Genomic DNA, 17,353 nt, shown 5'->3' on the forward strand with positions numbered 1-17,353 from the left:
CCCCTAGAGTGAATTACATGAAAATGTACAACATCTTGCCACGTTAGAACTCCTGGGATAGTTGCAACCAGGCAGAAAGCTGATTTCGGCTACACAAAGAGTTAAGCACTATTCTGGAGCCTTGCCCCCTTCCTTGGAATTCTGAGCATTTACAGGTAGCTGTTGCCTGGCTCAGCCTATAAAAAGGAACTGCAAATAACCAAGCCTGCACTTTCGAAGCCTTCATAGGAGGATAGTTGAAAAACTCTCACTGTATGCGGCTCTGTATTTGTTTGAATGCACACTCTTTGAAGCGTTTTGGCAACATCAATACATATAGAAACTTTGAGCTCTCCTGGCTCAATGCGTTCCATTCTGTTCTGTTAAATCAACGGCACAGGTATAATGCAAATACCAACACACTCCTCAAAATATAAAATGTCCTGTGGATTCTTGTGCTAAAAGCTGTACCTCCTCTACTCATTACACAATTGCCCATGCTGTTCACACAGTACAGCAAGCACTGGTGTCAGTTGCTTGGGGCTCTGGGCCAGAAACCTGTGCTGGTCCCCCCATAGAGCCCCCACCTGCCTGCGGTGGCACATTCCGTTCCGAGTTGGCCCAGTCAGGTGGGTCCTCTGATGGTTGTGGGCTCTCAGTTGCTGTCCCACCCTGGCCAACATTTGAGACTCCCTCTGCATATTGCAGTTCATATAAGGACCAAACTGCACATTTAGCAGTTGCAGGTTTAAATTTACTTGAGAGTAGCAGCTCTGTGGGGCCTCAATTCGGATTGGAACTGCAGTCCAGCAATAAAGGGTTTTTATAGTTCTTTACTTCTACACTGTTTTCCTGCTGAAAATTACCTCTCCTAAGTGGCTATTTAACCCTTAAGGTGCCACTCGCTACAATAACACTGTTCCGCTGGAAATCACTCTGCTGGAGCCAAGAGAGTCAATTTTTTTATTCAAACATGGCTATCCAGTAAAAAATGTAGCTTGTGTGGGAGGAACACGTGGAGACTGGTTCTCAAAATATGGCTTTATGAAAATGCGAATCTCTTACATGGATAAGGCCCATTGGTGGAATAAATATCAGAAGTAAGATCTCCAATGTGGTGGTCATGAAGTGCTACCATATCAACCCTAGTTAGCATAGCACAAGTTAATGAGACCAGCGTTGGCTGGAATGCTTATTTCACCATTAGAAATGGTTTATCTTGCAGTTTTTAATACTGATTGGATGTTCCTTTTGATATGTTATGCTGTGAAGAGAATGACAGCACAGAAGTTCCCAAGGCACTTGCTCCAGTCAAGTGAAAGAGCAATGTGGTGAAGGCAGGGAAAAACACACATAACAGAAACCGTCAAAGCGAATGCCTTCCTTCAGCCTCAGTTAAGGAAAGGTTTAGGCAACAGGGAAAAGAAAAGCCATGAAGTTAAACCAAGTTAGACATTTACAATGGTGATCTATTAAGCTAAACAGAGGAAAACAGTTATAGCTGTTGGCAGAGGAAATCTTGATAAAAATCTACTAACAAGGCTGGTGCCAAGATGAGTAAGTATAGGTGCCTAATATACTCTGGCTGCTAAATACATTTTAACCAGTATAAAGCAGCTGTAATAAGGTCAAGTGAGAAGGGAAGATATTGCAGTGGCTTCTGCTTCCTGTCATGCAAAGCTTCCAATTCTTTTTACTATAGTAAGGCCTACAATTTACACTGAGTATGAGTGTACTTGTATCAGGAATCTCTTAACACTTTTGTTTCCAACCACTTGGAATTAAGGTTGCTATGTTGTGGTGAAAGTCCCTGATTCTTCTATACTTTGGAACCTTTCTAGCTCCAGGGAGGTTTCATGATGCTTCAATATCCTTTTTTTTAAAATAAAAATAAAAAAAAGGCTGCTGAGACATCCTACTGTATTGTCCAGGAATGCTTCCCTCTGAATTCAGCACAATTCCTGATGGTAAAGCAGCCAAGTCATTCTGTGAATTGTTCATCTTCATGTCTTGCTTTTCCCCAGCCAGAATAATAGACTCTAACCAGCCCACCTGCTGGGATTGACATGCAACAGGCTATTGGGCAGCCAACCCCACCTGATGAGATCAAGGGACAGTCAGGGATGCCCAGATTGTTGAAACCATTCATAGCCAATCCTAATTAGCACTGGAACAGCAGGGCTGCATGGCCTCTGCTATATCCAGTGCTCTCCAGGAGCAGGCTGGAGGTCTCTTCAGGGTAAGCCAAGTAACACCCCTTAAGCCTTAAGCTTAAGCAGGAGGTCTGGTCTAGAGGGTTGAGCCTCCACTTGCCTGAAAATAACATCTGAAGGTCGCCAGTTCGAGGCTACCGCATGGCGAGACCTTGAAGCAGCTGACAAGCTGAGCCGAGTTATTCCACCTGCTCTTTGGAAGGAGCTGCTTGTCAGCCTGTGTGGGAGGAGGCCAGAAAGTGATACAGACTGCAAAAGTTCCATCTGAAATGTTGTGTGGTTCTTGAAAGATAGAACCTTCTTTAATTGTAAAAATCCCTACGGGGATTTAAACAGCCTGCCTATGTAAACCGCCTTGAATTAAAGTCTGAGAAGAAATCTGACAACCAAGAAAGGCAGTATAGAAATACCTGTATTATTATTATTAAGCCAAGTAACACTCCAAACTGCCCTATGGATCTGCACCTGCTAGATAGCAGGTATAAGTCCAACTTGCCCCATGTAAAGCCACAAACCCAGGATGGGGGTTATGATATGGTGGAGGCCTGCTCTGCAAATCCCACCCCCCCCTCCTGAGCTTGATCTGGGCCCCGTTCCACCCTCCCTCACCCCGAAACACCCCCTCCCTGTCTCTGTGCTGTAGAGAAAAATGAGAATTCTGCTAACCACAGCAGGTAAGGAAAGAGGGTAGGTAAAAAGGGCAGCAGCTACAGCTTCCTTAATTTGCGCACTGAAAATGTATAAGCAAGCATTGTCTCCAGGTGAGGACCTGGCAATCCTGTTTGGAATGTATTGAACTTCACTGGAAGTTTTAACCACCTGTCACAGAAGGATTTAAATATTTGCCATCTGAGAAACGAGAATCACAAGTACAAGTTGACTTATACTCCTTTTCAAATAATTTGGGTTGATGGGAAACAAAGGAGGCTGGCCTGATGTAGCTTTAGGGTTAACACTTGATGAGTTTGCAGTAAATTTCCACAGTATGCCCAGTGCACATTAGTGAAATGGCTACAAAGAAACCACAAACCTCCGTTGTTTTTTTTCTCCAAAAGAATCTGATCCTACAGTAACTAATTTATCTACATGGGCTTCCTCACAAATCAATTTCCTGTTAAATCAATCTCCATGGAGACCAGTTACCTGAACAACTGGTAAAGTGAGAACTTGGAAAAATATTCTGCGGGAACTTTCAGGCAGCTATTTCAGAGCACTCCAGCTACTCTCATGCAATTGATGCAGGTTGCAGCCTGGCAGAAATGCAATGCTGATGCTACGACTCCACTACATGAGTGAATTAGTAATTAATATCAGTGGTCTCCATAGGCCCTGAAATCCATGCAGATCAGTTTTCACAAAACTCTGAGACATCATGCTAAGTCATCTTCCACCAAGCACTAATTTCAGGTTATGATCTAGGTTGTCTGCACGCACGCACGCAGAGTTATTGGGTGTAGCTAAGAGATATCTCTGTGGGCCCAATCCTATTCAACTTTTCAGGGCTGATGCAGCTGGGTCAATGGGACACTCTCTGCATTCTTCTGTGGGGGGCAGTCATGAAGGCCTCACAAATCAATTTCCTGATAAATCAATCTCCATGGAGACCAGTTACCTGAACAACTGGTAAAGTGAGAATGTTTGTTCCCTTACCCTGGGGCTGCATTGCAGCTGCATCAGTCCTGGAAAGTTGATTAGGATTGGGCCCTGAGATACCACAATGGAAAGTACTGGGATAATCAGCTCTTTATAGATATAGAAAGATAATCAGGATTCTTTAACACCAGCTGAAAAAAAATTTATATTATCAGATGATAATAAGGTTGCTCAAACCTTCATCAAAATAAATTTTAACCCAGATTGTAAATTCATATTTTTTTTTGTAAAATACAGACACATTTTTCTAAATCTGTTCTCCAATAATCCAGTTGCCAAAAAGAAAGTTGGTCGTCTGCCATTTGAAGTTGCAGGAGCTTTTAAAAATGCACGTAAAAAAGTCTGATGGTAGGAGAAACCCATGCCATTTGTCGGCTAATTAAATCAAGAGATCTACCCATCACCAAGTGTATTCTCTGATTCTAGCTACCTGTGCACTTCAATTGGGGGCTGCATGCATTAACAGTGGGGAGTCAAACACTACTCGATGTAATGCTGTTTCGGTGTACAGATCTTCAATGCTAATGAAAAGCACAAAGTCAGATGCATTGAGTGTTAAGATGGCCGACAACAACAAGATGGCCGGAAGCCATTGCTTATTAAAAGATATCTTATTTCTGGTCTTCGTTTATGAAGAATTATCACCATCCCTGAACCTGCCATTCTTGCCTATTGGATGATAGATATGATTACAGTAAACCAGAATAATGAATGATCTTCAATTGACAGCCTACCATTTTTCTTCATTTCTCTTGTAGTTGAGCAAACTACATGGAGAAATGGAAGAGTATCTTTGTTGGGTTGTATTCAGTGGCATCACTATAGGGATGCAGGCTGCACCAGGTGACACGCACAAGGGGGGGGTGACACCACTACTGTCCAAAATTTTTAAAATCTTTATATTTTTGAATAATACCATCATGTTATATATCAATTGATGCATAATTTCAAGCAGAATGCAATGAAACAAACCACATTGAAAGAGCTGTATTCTATCAAAAGTTATAGCCAAAAAACCAGTGGGGGCAGGACAATGGTACATCACCATGCCCACTGCCTGGGGCATTGCTCCACCCATTGCATGGGAGGAGGTCCATCATAGGGCCTCCCACACCGGGTGACACAAACCCTAGTGACACCACTGGTTGTACTAAGACTATTATGTAAAACATCTCGTACTTTTCTTTGGGGAGGGCAGGAATTGAAATATGACCATGTGAAGGTTTGCTTCAATTTTAGTTTAAAAAGCAGAGGTACATTCCATTTTACTTGGGAGGCATTTAACAAAAGCTCGCGTTTGTTGTACTCTATAACACTCTTGGCAACTGCGGGAGGTGAACAAACACACATCAATTCAACGCAGTCTGTAGAACCACAACAGAAGGTTCACAACATTTTTGAAATTACAATCAGAAACTAAAACACTTTAAAACAAGGTAAAGTCAACCCATATAACAGACACAGTTCTGGACAACAATTAACAAAGTATCAACAGCAGGTCAAAGCCAAAAATTCTTAACTATTTAAAAGACAAACACCACCAAGCTGGAGGGCCTCCCTAGACAGAGGCCAATGAAGTGACATATAATCCAAGGGGTGTGACCCAGGAAAGATAATAGAGGATTTTGGAGTGTACCTCTAACTGTACACAGTTGCCTGCAATCAGGCATGTGCCCTGGCAAGTACTCCTGATCAGGTTTGTTCACCCCTGATCTGGTGCAGTGATTTTCAACACATTGAAATAGTCAATGTGTTGAAATGGTCTGCAGGTACGTCACAGGAGTTTTGGGGAGGGTCATTTATTAGTAGGGCCATTGGGGGATTTGAGGCCCCCAGCCAGCAGTGAGGTATGCCTTGTCAATTGTCCAAAACCTGATGGTGTATCTTGACAACTTTAGCACCTTATCAATGTGCCATGAGATGAAAAAAGTTGAAAATCGCTGGTCTAGTGGAAACAGACACAAAAAGAATCTTTTGCCATTCTTAGCACATAAGAAAATTGCAAATGTAGACCTGTTTCTTCTTAAAGTTTCTCCGGATGAACAATGCTTAGCACATGGAATATTTCTTCCTAAATACCTACGCCATCACTCAAAAAAGATATTTACACAAACAAAATTCATGGATCATGTTTTTGCTACTAATACATGTGCTCCTGTTCAGTTTAAACATTCAGTTTAAATATTGGAGTAGCTGCTGCCAAGACAAAGAAAGCATCACCTAAAATTCCTGGAACTATCACAGAAGAGCAGCCAAGGAAGCAGTTGATGTGGAGCCGGTATAGCAACCCTGCACCTGCAAAGAAGTTCTGGAAGGCTGAACTGGCATGAATCAGTGAGGCACTCAGACTGCAGAGGCTGCTAAGGCCCTAAGTAGTACGCTAGTACAACATTGAAAGAATGCCCTCCCTGCTCTTCAGTTAGTTAGCAGTGGTGGTGAGCAAAATGAGCATGGATCAGGAGCATCTTTTCTGCAGAAAAAGTCATCATGGGTTACAAGCCATGATGCGTATGTGCAACCTCCTGATTTTAGAAATGGGCTATGTCAGAATGCCAGGTGCAAGGGAGGGCACCAGGATGAGGTCTCTTGTTATCTGGTGTGCTCCCTGGGGCATTTGGTGGGCCACTGTGAAATACAGAAAGCTGGACTAGATAGGCCTATGGCCTGATCCAGCGGGGCTGTTCTTATGATCTTCTCCCTTTTTGTCTTTCAGTGGACATTGGTCAGAATTTTTCTGCACCCATTGCCCTAGTATGCTTGGCTGACAAAAGAGTCATTAAAGGTATATACAAACTAGCAAAAGGGCTAAAGAGAAAATCTTCCATTAACAACCATTGCTTTTAATGTCCAGGAAGCCCAGTCCTATGCTGGCTGTCACTCCATGGTACAGCAGCGCTGAAACAGCTGCTGCTGTACCCTGCAGGGTCAAGGAGGCAGCCGGAAGTCTTCTCAGAGTAAGGGAACATCCCATTGGGCCCCAGCAGCCCCCAGGGGTCTACCTGAATCTGTGCCAGTTATTTAACTGGGTCAGAACCAAGGAGACCTGTGTAGGGTTTCAAGGTTTGGGAGTGGGACAGGATTTGGCAGCAGCCTCTGGGTCATCCTCCCCTGTCCAGTTTTGCTCCTCCCTGCCTTCCTCCCACCCCGGAATGCTTGCCCGCCGCTTGGCAGGATACTCACCGCTGGTTGCTCCTGCCAGTTGTCCCACTGGCATGGAGGCCCGGTGCCAACTTGTGTTGGCCTCCCTGCCAGCGCTATTCCTTTCCCAGCCACTGTGATGTGCCTTAGGCTTGTGGCATGTTTACAACAATTGTTGCCAGGGCAGCACGCAGGAGACCAGCACTGCCCGGCAATAGGATTGAGCCCTTAGTGTTCTTAATGCACTAAATATACAGAAAATGCTGTGTTTTAGACACTTATCTGTACAACTAAATTCTAGACAAGGAGGGGAGAAAATAGCCATAAAAGGAGCTGGAAGATAACATACCTTATACCCAGGTTTCCTTCCTCGCTTCTTTGGGATCTTCACCACTGGCAAAGAACCAGCTGGCGTTGAATAAAGATTATGAACAGCCATTTTCATAGGAGCAGAATGGAGCGGGGGTCTTCCTCTTTTTCTACCTGGTATTCTGGGAGACTGCATGTCACCAGTATCGAGTCTTGGGGGCAGTGATGGCAAATGATTCATAAGTAAAGGAGCTGTAATTTTTTAAAAAAATCTTTTGTTGAAAATGGAAAAATAAGAGCCACAATTTTCTGATTTCATTATTTTGTCACTCACTAGGAATGTCGTTCACTATCAACAAGAAGTTAAAGTTTAGATGTTGTACAGTAGATACATTACAGATCCTGACCCAGAAATTCTATTCAATTCGCAGTATTATTTATTTAAATCTATACATAGTGCACAGTAATCTAAGTGCAGAATCTCATGAGTTGTCAAATAGTATTGCTATTAAAAAAAGACTATTCCCAGAAGAGCAACATAAATATTTAGGAAACCAAAGATGCAAATTAAAAAAAGCTCTAAAGGCTTATCCTATTCCTTTAATATGCAAAATGAAAATATGCCTTCCACATGCAAAGGCATTTTCAGTTTTTGAAGGCTTGGGTGGGGTGGAGGAAAAACTATGACACTCATTCTCAGTGAGGTCATAGGAACTGTCTAAAATTCTGATGACGAACTGCATAAGAAATCACAATTGACCCATTACATTTTCCCAGTGACAATTTTGTAGTTTGGGAGCTAGAAAACTGTAATATCCCCCAGTGCATTTTTGATGGAAAATGGTTAAGTCCTGCACTAGCAGTGCACTTGATGTGCTATAAAATGGTCAGCTGGGAAAAAAAAAGTTGATTAAGGACATATCAGTAGTGCAGGCTAACTTGCCTCAATTTCATGCAGTGTTGGTTTGCATAACTCATAACACCTTGGTATGCAGCAGTTCACTCAGTCATGCTGCCACAACAGAAGTGTATATTTTTAATTTTTCTGAGACATTTGTGCTGCCTAGAAGTTTTGCAGATGTGGACTCTATGAATTCCTGTATTCCGTGCTTAAACCATATAAGATTATTTGGGTTTATGGGATTATTTTGTGGAATTGGGTATATATGCATGGTGTAGTCTAGGGAAAAATAATCTCAACCAAGATATGCACTTTATGGATCAATCCTAACTAAGGTCCCAATCCTATCCAACATCCCAGCACTGGTGCAGCTATGGGACATGCGTTGCACCCATCAATTGGGGGGGGCAGTCATAGAGGCCTCCTCAAGGTAAGGGAATATTTGTTTTCTTACCTTGGAGCTGGATAGATGCTGAAAAGTTGGATAGGATTGGATTGGACACCGATGCAGCTGTGCCAAAGGAGTTCTTGCTGTATCCTGCGGGAGGGGGACTGTTGTGGAGGTCTCCTCAAAGTAAGGGAACTTAAGTTCCTTTACCCTGAGGCAAGCCTCCCCTACCCCAATGGATCTCCTCAGATCTGCACCAGCTTTTGCAAGTCCGAAAAGAGTAAGGGAGAAGGAATGGAGTTAGGATCTAGGGCACACTGGTGCCATCAAGATCCACTCCTTCCTCTCAATCTTCTGCTACGGCTGAGAAACTGCTAGAAACCCTGGAAAGCCACAGTCATAAACAGAGCCACTATTAAGAGTATATGGTAGTTTTCTAGGATTAATCCCCGTTACATGTGAGATTAAAAGCAATGCAGAAAGTTCGCAGTGAAACAATAATAGATGCAATGACCCCAATAAGGCTTCCATATTTCTGAATATATTTGCTCAATGTGATCCTTAAGCCATTTCTGCCCAATGTTGCATATATGCAATAGGGACAAATGTGTACACCTGTGGGCCAGGCAAAAACAGGTTAAAGACAGGAGGGGCATTGCCTCCAATTTGTGCTGAAGCAAATGCATTTGTTTTGAAACAAGTTAATAACAGATCTTTCAACAGCATTACAGGCACTTAGTCAGCTCAGAGATATCCATGATATACATACTGCAATATTTGAAGATTGGTTACAATGCCATTAACACCAGATGCACAAAACTCTCAGACACATGGTAAAAGGTCTAACACCATATAAAAAAACACATGCTGCAGAGATGGATGAGAAATTCATAGATTGGCACTAGAAATTATTTGATAAGGTTGCTGAAATAGATGCTGCCAGTTTTTTTTTGTAAACATATTTTATTGATATAACTTTTTATCTTTCAGAACAGACATTTCCCATAAATGAACAGAGATTTTTCTCACATCCAGGTCCATATATAGTCACAATATGAAAGCAGAAGATGTAAGCACATGAATCAGATGGAATGGGCCTTACATACCAAACCACTGTTTTTTGCCTTACTTTTAAAAAAGCCAAAGAGAAGGGTGTGGATGAGGGGTCCAAAAGACAGCCCAGGAGCCTTAAAGCCCTTTTGGGGTCACCAACTTAGCTGGTGGCACCCCCTACCACACTTCACATGAAATATTTAGCCTTCTTGGGGACTAGAAAGGTGATGCATTCAGTGGAGCATAAGAACATAAGAACAGCCCCACTGGATCAGGCCATAGGCCCATCAAGTCCAGCTTCCTGTATCTCACAGCGGCCCACCAAATGCCCCAGGGAGCACACCAGATAACAAGAGACCTCATCCTGGTGCTCTCCCCTACATCTGGCATTCTGACTTAACCCATTCCTAAAATCAGGAGGTTGCGCATACACATCATGGCTTGTACCCCATAATGGATTTTTCCTCCAGAAACTCGTCCAATCCCCTTTTAAAGGCGTCTAGGCTAGACGCCAGCACCACATCCTGTGGCAAGGAGTTCCACAGACCGACCACGCGCTGAGTAAAGAAATATTTTCTTTTGTCTGTCCTAACCCGCCCAACACTCAATTTTAGTGGATGTCCCCTGGTTCTGGTATTATGTGAGAGTGTAAAGAGCATCTCCCTATCCACTCTGTCCATCCCCTGCATAATTTTGTATGTCTCAATCATGTCCCCCCTCAAGCGTCTCTTTTCTAGGCTGAAGAGGCCCAAATGCCGTAGCCTTTCCTCATAAGGAAGGTGCCCCAGCCCCGTAATCATCTTAGTCGCTCTCTTTTGCACCTTTTCCATTTCCACTATGTCTTTTTTGAGATGCGGCGACCAGAACTGGACACAATACTCCAGGTGTGGCCTTACCATTGATTTGTACAACGGCATTATAATACTAACCGTTTTGTTCTCAATACCCTTCCTAATGATCCCAAGCATAGAATTGGCCTTCTTCACTGCCATCGCACATTGGGTCGATACTTTCATCGACCTGTCCACCACCACCCCAAGATCTCTCTCCTGATCTGTCACAGACAGCTCAGAACCCATCAGCCTATATCTAAAGTTTTGATTTTTTGCCCCAATGTGCATGACTTTACACTTACTGACATTGAAGCGCATCTGCCATTTTGCTGCCCATTCTGCCAGTCTGGAGAGATCCTTCTGGAGCTCCTCACAATCACTTCTGGTCTTTACCACTCGGAAAAGTTTGGTGTCATCTGCAAACTTAGCAACTTCACTGCTCAACCCTGTCTCCAGGTCATTTATGAAGAAGTTGAAAAGCACCGGTCCCAGGACAGATCCTTGGGGCACACCGCTTTTCACCTCTCTCCATTGTGAAAATTGCCCATTGACACACACTCTCTGCTTCCTGGCCTCCAACCAGTTCTCAATCCACGAGAGGACCTGTCCTCTAATTCCCTGACTGTGGAGTTTTTTCAGTAGCCTTTGGTGAGGGACCGTGTCAAACGCCTTCTGAAAGTCCAGATATATAATGTCCACGGGTTCTCCCGCATCCACATGCCTGTTGACCTTTTCAAAGAATTCTATAAGGTTCGTGAGGCAAGACTTACCCTTACAGAAGCCATGCTGACTCTCCCTCAGCAAGGCCTGTTTGTCTATGTGTTTTGAGATCCTATCTTTGATGAGGCATTCCACCATCTTACCCGGTATGGATGTTAGGCTGACCGGCCTATAGTTTCCCGGGTCCCCCCACTTTCCCTTTTTAAAAATAGGCGTGACATTTGCTATCCTCCAATCTTCTGGCACTGTGGCCATTTTGAGGGACAAGTTGCATACCTTAGTCAAGAGATCAGCAACTTCATTCTTCAATTCCTTAATAACCCTTGGGTGTATGCCATCAGGGCCCGGTGACTTATTGATCTTTAATTTATCAATGAGGTCTGAAACATCTTCTCTTCTAACCTCTATCTGACTTAACTCCTCGGTTAGGAGGGGCTGTTCGGGCAGCGGTATCTGCCCGAGGTCTTCTGCCGTGAAAACAGATGCAAAGAACTCATTTAATTTCTCTGCCATCTCTAAGTCTCCTTTTATCTCCCCTTTCCCTCCCTCACCATCCAGAGGGCCAACCGCTTCTCTGGCGGGTTTCCTGCTTCTAACATATTTGAAGAAGCTTTTATTATTCCCCTTAATGTTGCTGGCCATGCGTTCCTCATAGTCTCGCTTGCCCTCCCCTATCACCTTCTTACATTTCTTTTGCCACAGTTTATGTTCCTTTTTATTCTCTTCATTAGGGCAAGACTTCCATTTACGGAAGGAAGCTTCCTTGCCCTTCACAGCCTCTCTAACTTGGCTGGTTAGCCATGCGGGCACTCTCCTGGATTTAGTGGAACCCTTCTTTCTTTGCGGTATACACCTCTACTGGGCCTCTATTACTGTTGTTTTAAGCAGCCTCCATGCACTCTGGAGAGACTGGACTCTTTTTACCCTCCCTTTCAACCTCCTTCTAACCAGCCTCCTCATTTGAGGGAAGTCCGCCCGTCGGAAGTCAAGGGTTTTTGTTAGAGATTTGCCTGGTATTCTTCCCCCAACGTGCACGTCAAAACGGATCGCAGCATGATCACTGTTCCCCAATGGCTCAGTAACGTTTACATCTCTAACCAGGTCCTGAGTACCGCACAAAATTAAATCCAGAGTCACCTGTCCTCTGGTGGGCTCCGTGACTAGCTGATCTAAGCCACAGTCATTTAGCACGTCAAGAAATCCGGTCTCCTTATCGTGACCAGAACACAAATTGACCCAGTCAATATGAGGATAATTGAAGTCCCCCATGATTACAACCCTGTCCTTCCTTGTCACCTCCCTGATCTGTTTCCTCATTTCAAGGTCCCCATCAGATTTCTGGTCTGGAGGACGATAGCACGCCCCCAGTATTACATCGCTGCACAAGCCTGGTAATTTAACCCACAGAGATTCTACGGTGGAGTCGGACCCACCTTCAGTCTCTACTTTGCTGGTTTCTATCCCTTCCTTAACATAAATGGCCATCCCACCTCCAACACACCCCGCCTGTCCCTCCTGTAGAGTTTTAGCCCGGGATTGCAGTATCCCACTGATTCTCCGCATTCCACCAGGTTTCCGTTATGCCCACTATGTCAATATTTTCCCTTGTCACCAGACATTCCAGTTCTCCCACCTTTGCTTGTAGACTTCGGGCATTCGCATAAAAGCATTTATACACGGAATGCCCCAGGATGGGCTGCTTATTCGCTCCTTTGTCCCCGCATCCTCTCATTGTGCCAAACCGTCTATCACATCCCATCACCCTACCTTTCCCAATTTCTTCTCCTACCCTGCCTTTGTCTTGTTGTTCTCTAACCTCCCCATCCTCATCCCATAGGGATGAGGAGTCCCGAACCGGATGCCCCTCGGCTCCTGTCGAGCAAAACAGTTGATTCACCCGTGACTTCCAAAGCAGGGTATGTGACTAATGTCTAAAAGTTACCTTCCAACTTGTCTGGAAATTGCCTGCTCTGATTGAGTTCTTCCTCATTCCAAAGATGAGGATACTTATCAACATTACTCAGTTGGAAGGAAATGAACCTGAAAAAGTTTCCAGGAGACCAAAGTGTATTATAAATGAATATTTAATATTTGGGGCCCAATCCTATCCTTCCTCCTTGTGGCATCCCAGAGCCTCCTGGCACCCCAGGTTGGTCAACACTGTAATGCAGAAATGTCACCCAGCTGCATCACCGTGTCACCCCTGTGCCTGTGTCTGACCCCCCCCCCCCGGTGCCGCTTCTGGAATGGCTCCATTTCAGAGCTAAATGGAGGTGAGAGAGGGTGGGTGGGCCCAACTTTGAAGAGCTCACCATTTTAAGCGATGAGCACTACGCCCACTGCCTCCCTGGAGACTCTAGGGAACATCCGGAGTACTGTGGAGATGGGCGCATCATCCCCCATACTCTACTGGATTCTTGGATAACCCCTGCAGCCTGAAACCTGGGGCCCACCCTCCCTGGTCACCCACTTTGTACATCACTGATCCCCCTACCAGTGCAGCTGCATCAAAAACGTATGTGCTGTATCCAGTTGATGTGGGGTCGGTAGGAGGCTTCAGAAATGAAAGGGAATTTAAATCCCCTTTCCCCTCTGCAAGCCTCCTATCCCACATTGTGTCTGCTTGGGCAAGTCTGAGGAGAGAAAGGGGCCAGGGAGACTGTGGGTAAGGAGGATAAGATCCAGAGTGCACCATTGCTGCAGATACTCCTCTCCTGCAGCCTTCCCGCCCCGTTCCTCCCTCTCCCTGCCCAGTTGCACCCCTCTACGATCCCATGCTACCCTCCTCCCACCTTTCCTACCTTTGATTATCCCAGTCATGCTTCAAATATTTAAAGACAGAGAATGACAGAGACAGTGTCTGAAATGTTCAGTTTTAGTGTTTACTTGATGTAATTAGATGGTTTGCTGTCCAATTCAGGTAGAAATGATTTTTCAATGAAATAGGATGCACACATCCTCTCGGTATCTGCTGGATCGGGAATTTGGTTCTTCATACTATATGTTCAATGTCTGGAGCCTGGACTATAGGGAATGCCCAATATCCCAGACTCCTCATTATGGGAATTCAGATCACCTTTGCCTTGTTGCCCCCACTTGATATAAACCAGCAGTTTCCAAACTCCTACAAGGGAGTTGGGGCCGCTGTCAGTTTTGGTGGGGGCGGGGTGGGGGAAGCCCCGACGGCACAGTGATCACAGTTCCATGCAAACCAAGGGGCTTTTCCCCTTATCTGGGGGTCGCACTGGCCTCTGGAATGGTCTAGGAGGCTCCCTCCACGGACCCATAATGCTAGAAATTGCAATCTCCCGATGCTAGAGATTGTTAAGTGATCAGAGCTGGAAGTGTGCTCTGATTGCCAAATGGAGTGATTTCTAGCATTGGGGGACCTAAAGAGGGGGCAACGCTCCTGCCAGACCATCCCTGAGGCCAGCGTGATCCCCCAGCATTATCGCTGCGGCACCATTGGGGTCCCTATTATTAGGTCACTCCCCTTAAGGGGGAATGGCCCAGTTATTGTTCTCTATAATGGGTCACGAACCACACTTTGGGAACCACTGATAAGCGAATGCACAACACTCATTTACTTGTTCTTCTCATTATCTGGATGTTTCAAGTGCTCCTTAGTCATGTGGTTAAATAACAAAAACATAGAGAAGTAAAAAGTCTCCTAAAAACTGAGGATTGGCCACTGACTACCAGCTGTAACTGATAGTTACAAAGGGGCAGGAACAGCTATTGGGATGGAATGTGCAGGCACCAACTCACAGTCCTACCAAAACACATATTGGAAAGATTCAGCAGAACTCATGCCTTCCCCAAGAACAGTCTGCAACTCTCCAGCATGACCTGTCTCATGCTTGGAGAACCACAGAGTAGAAGTTTATAACTGTTTATAACAGGAAAAAGCTACACGGGGACTCCAAACTCCTCCACAGAAGAAGAGGAGATAATTGCTAATAATAAAGTAGGATTGTCCCCCTCTTTCAGAATGGAATGACATGGAGGAAAAATCATACAGCTTATTTGCATACGTTAATTTTAAATCTATTGCACAGTTTAAATTACTCAGTTATGAGAAATGAAGATGAGCTAAACAGCTGAATAAGTTTAGAATTTGTGAAATAGCAGTCCAGTTTAACCAATTTTCTGAAAGTGTGAATGACAGCTGTTAATGTCTGTGACTAATTTTAAAAGAATGCCAAACCACAAGGAAATGGATCAGCAGCCTTCAAAAGAGAGTATTTAGGTTAAAAAATACAACATACTAGATTCATATAGAATCTACCTACTCAATGAAATACCGTCGGGTCAAGGGGATAAGAGGAAAGCAGTTAATTTTCAGATTCAGTTTCATGGAATAATGGTTTCCAATATAGTTAGCTTAACAGAGTTAAAATTTCCTGTGGAGAACAAGAAATTTGATATGCAGGAGATTATACTTGAAAGAAGAGGAGTTCCTTTCATGTTTCTGAGTCTTGTGAATGTAATAAGTACTATATAAATAACCTGTAGCAATAGGTCATATTAATGGCATTATGGATTTTTGATATCATTTGCTAAAGGTCAAGATTGTGGAGCTGTAAATGAGGTATATTAACCTTCTGCCTCGGTTTGTATTAATCTTTCAACTTTCCACCCTTTAAACTACATTCCACAGCATTAATTCCTAAATGTGGGGGTCAGGACTGAGGCATGGCCTACTGGAATGGTCCAAGTTGGCCACTATACAACTTGATGAGAAAACCATGCAGATCATTGGTGGTTGAACATTGATAATTTCAAGAATCAGTTATTGATTTCTATAGGACTGTCTGCAGTGGTGTCACTAGGATTCACGTCATCTGGTGCGGGAGGCCTGCGTATCACCCCATGCAGTGGGCGGGGCAACGCCCCAGGTGGTGGGCGTGGTGATGTACCATCGCCCTGCCCCCACTGGTTTTTTGGCTGTATCTTTTGTTAGAACACAGATATTTCAATGTGGTTTATTTCATTGCATTCTGCATGAAATTACGCATGGATTGATATATAACATGATGGTATTGTTTCTCCAAATTCTGATTTTAGTGATTTTGAAAACTTGTAGAGTCACACACACACACCCTGTGTCAACTTACTAACAACTTATTGCAGCAGTTCTCAAACTTTTAGCACTGGGGCCCACTTTTTAGAATGACAATCTGTCCAGGACCCACTGGAAGTGATGTCATGGCCAGAAGTGACATCATCAAGCAAATGAAAATAAATACTTATATATAATTAAATTAAAATAAAAGAAATAATTAAATAAGGGGAAGCCAGTCCTGATCCAACAAGTGAATCTACTCTGAAGTAAGTCCCATAGCGGTCAAAATAGAGAACTTTCCCCTTACCAGCTGAAGCCTCTTTTTTGTCCTTTTTAGTGGGGGGGGGGGAGGCTGCCTTCTGGAGCTTTTGTTTGTTGTGCTCCAGTCCCATCGGATTGGGACCATTCTGGTGTCCTCACATTCCCCTTTGCCTGGCTTGACCAGCAGCCAAGGCATGTCTGCATACTCACGAGTAAACGCGACATGAGGCTGCTTGCTTTCCATAGGGCTCAATAGACTGCAGCTTTTGTGTTTTGGGGGGCTGCATTAATTGGATCAGGACCATTCTGACATCCTTGGAGTCCTCTCTGACTGCCTTTTCTGACGGAACTATGGCAAGTATGCCTACTGGCAAGTAAACGCGCAGTACAGCTCACTTTCACTTTCCATAGGGCTGCATGCATTTTTTCCTTCAGGTATTTTGGGCATAACTTTTGAATGAAAGGAGCGATTTCGATTCTGTTTTTTACACTGCACTCCACTTGCCATTCCACATTCAATGGTGTATGGCATGACATGGTAGCCACCCGCACCCCCTGCACCCGCCTAGCAACACCAGCGGCTATCTGCAGCTAACCATACAGAAGTCCTTAATGAAACTAAAGGCCAGTACATACAAAATGGTTGCCAATCAGAAGCCACTTTAAATTAGTCCCCCTGGTAGATGGTTCTATATGGCAAGTAATGTGTGGACGGGGCTCACCTAATGGAAGGGGATATTTTTTTCAGCGTCATGTTTTGCAGTTGTTTTGGGAAAATCCCCAATATGCATAGCAGACTGCCTGCTCCACATGAATTGCTTGTTGAGTGGTTTGCCTTAA

The 17,353-nt window shown here is 44.2% G+C and overlaps 1 protein-coding gene across 2 annotated transcripts in view; it reads right to left on the bottom strand.

Annotated features, from left to right (window-relative positions):
- The window catches only part of SCML4 (Scm polycomb group protein like 4), a 62,163-nt gene extending 54,630 nt beyond the window's left edge, over positions 1–7,533 (bottom strand). The window contains exon 1 of one of the 2 annotated variants that reach the window (XM_066610401.1): positions 7,333–7,533. In XM_066610401.1, coding sequence (XP_066466498.1) covers positions 7,333–7,533 — 201 coding nt within the window. The remainder of the gene's footprint in view (positions 1–7,332) is intronic. The other variant, XM_066610409.1, reaches the window with a different exon arrangement.
- Positions 7,534–17,353: the final 9,820 nt, after the last annotated feature.

This window comes from Tiliqua scincoides, chromosome 1 (genome assembly GCF_035046505.1).
Source record: "Tiliqua scincoides isolate rTilSci1 chromosome 1, rTilSci1.hap2, whole genome shotgun sequence".
In the NCBI taxonomy this organism is placed as follows: domain Eukaryota; kingdom Metazoa; phylum Chordata; class Lepidosauria; order Squamata; family Scincidae; genus Tiliqua; species Tiliqua scincoides.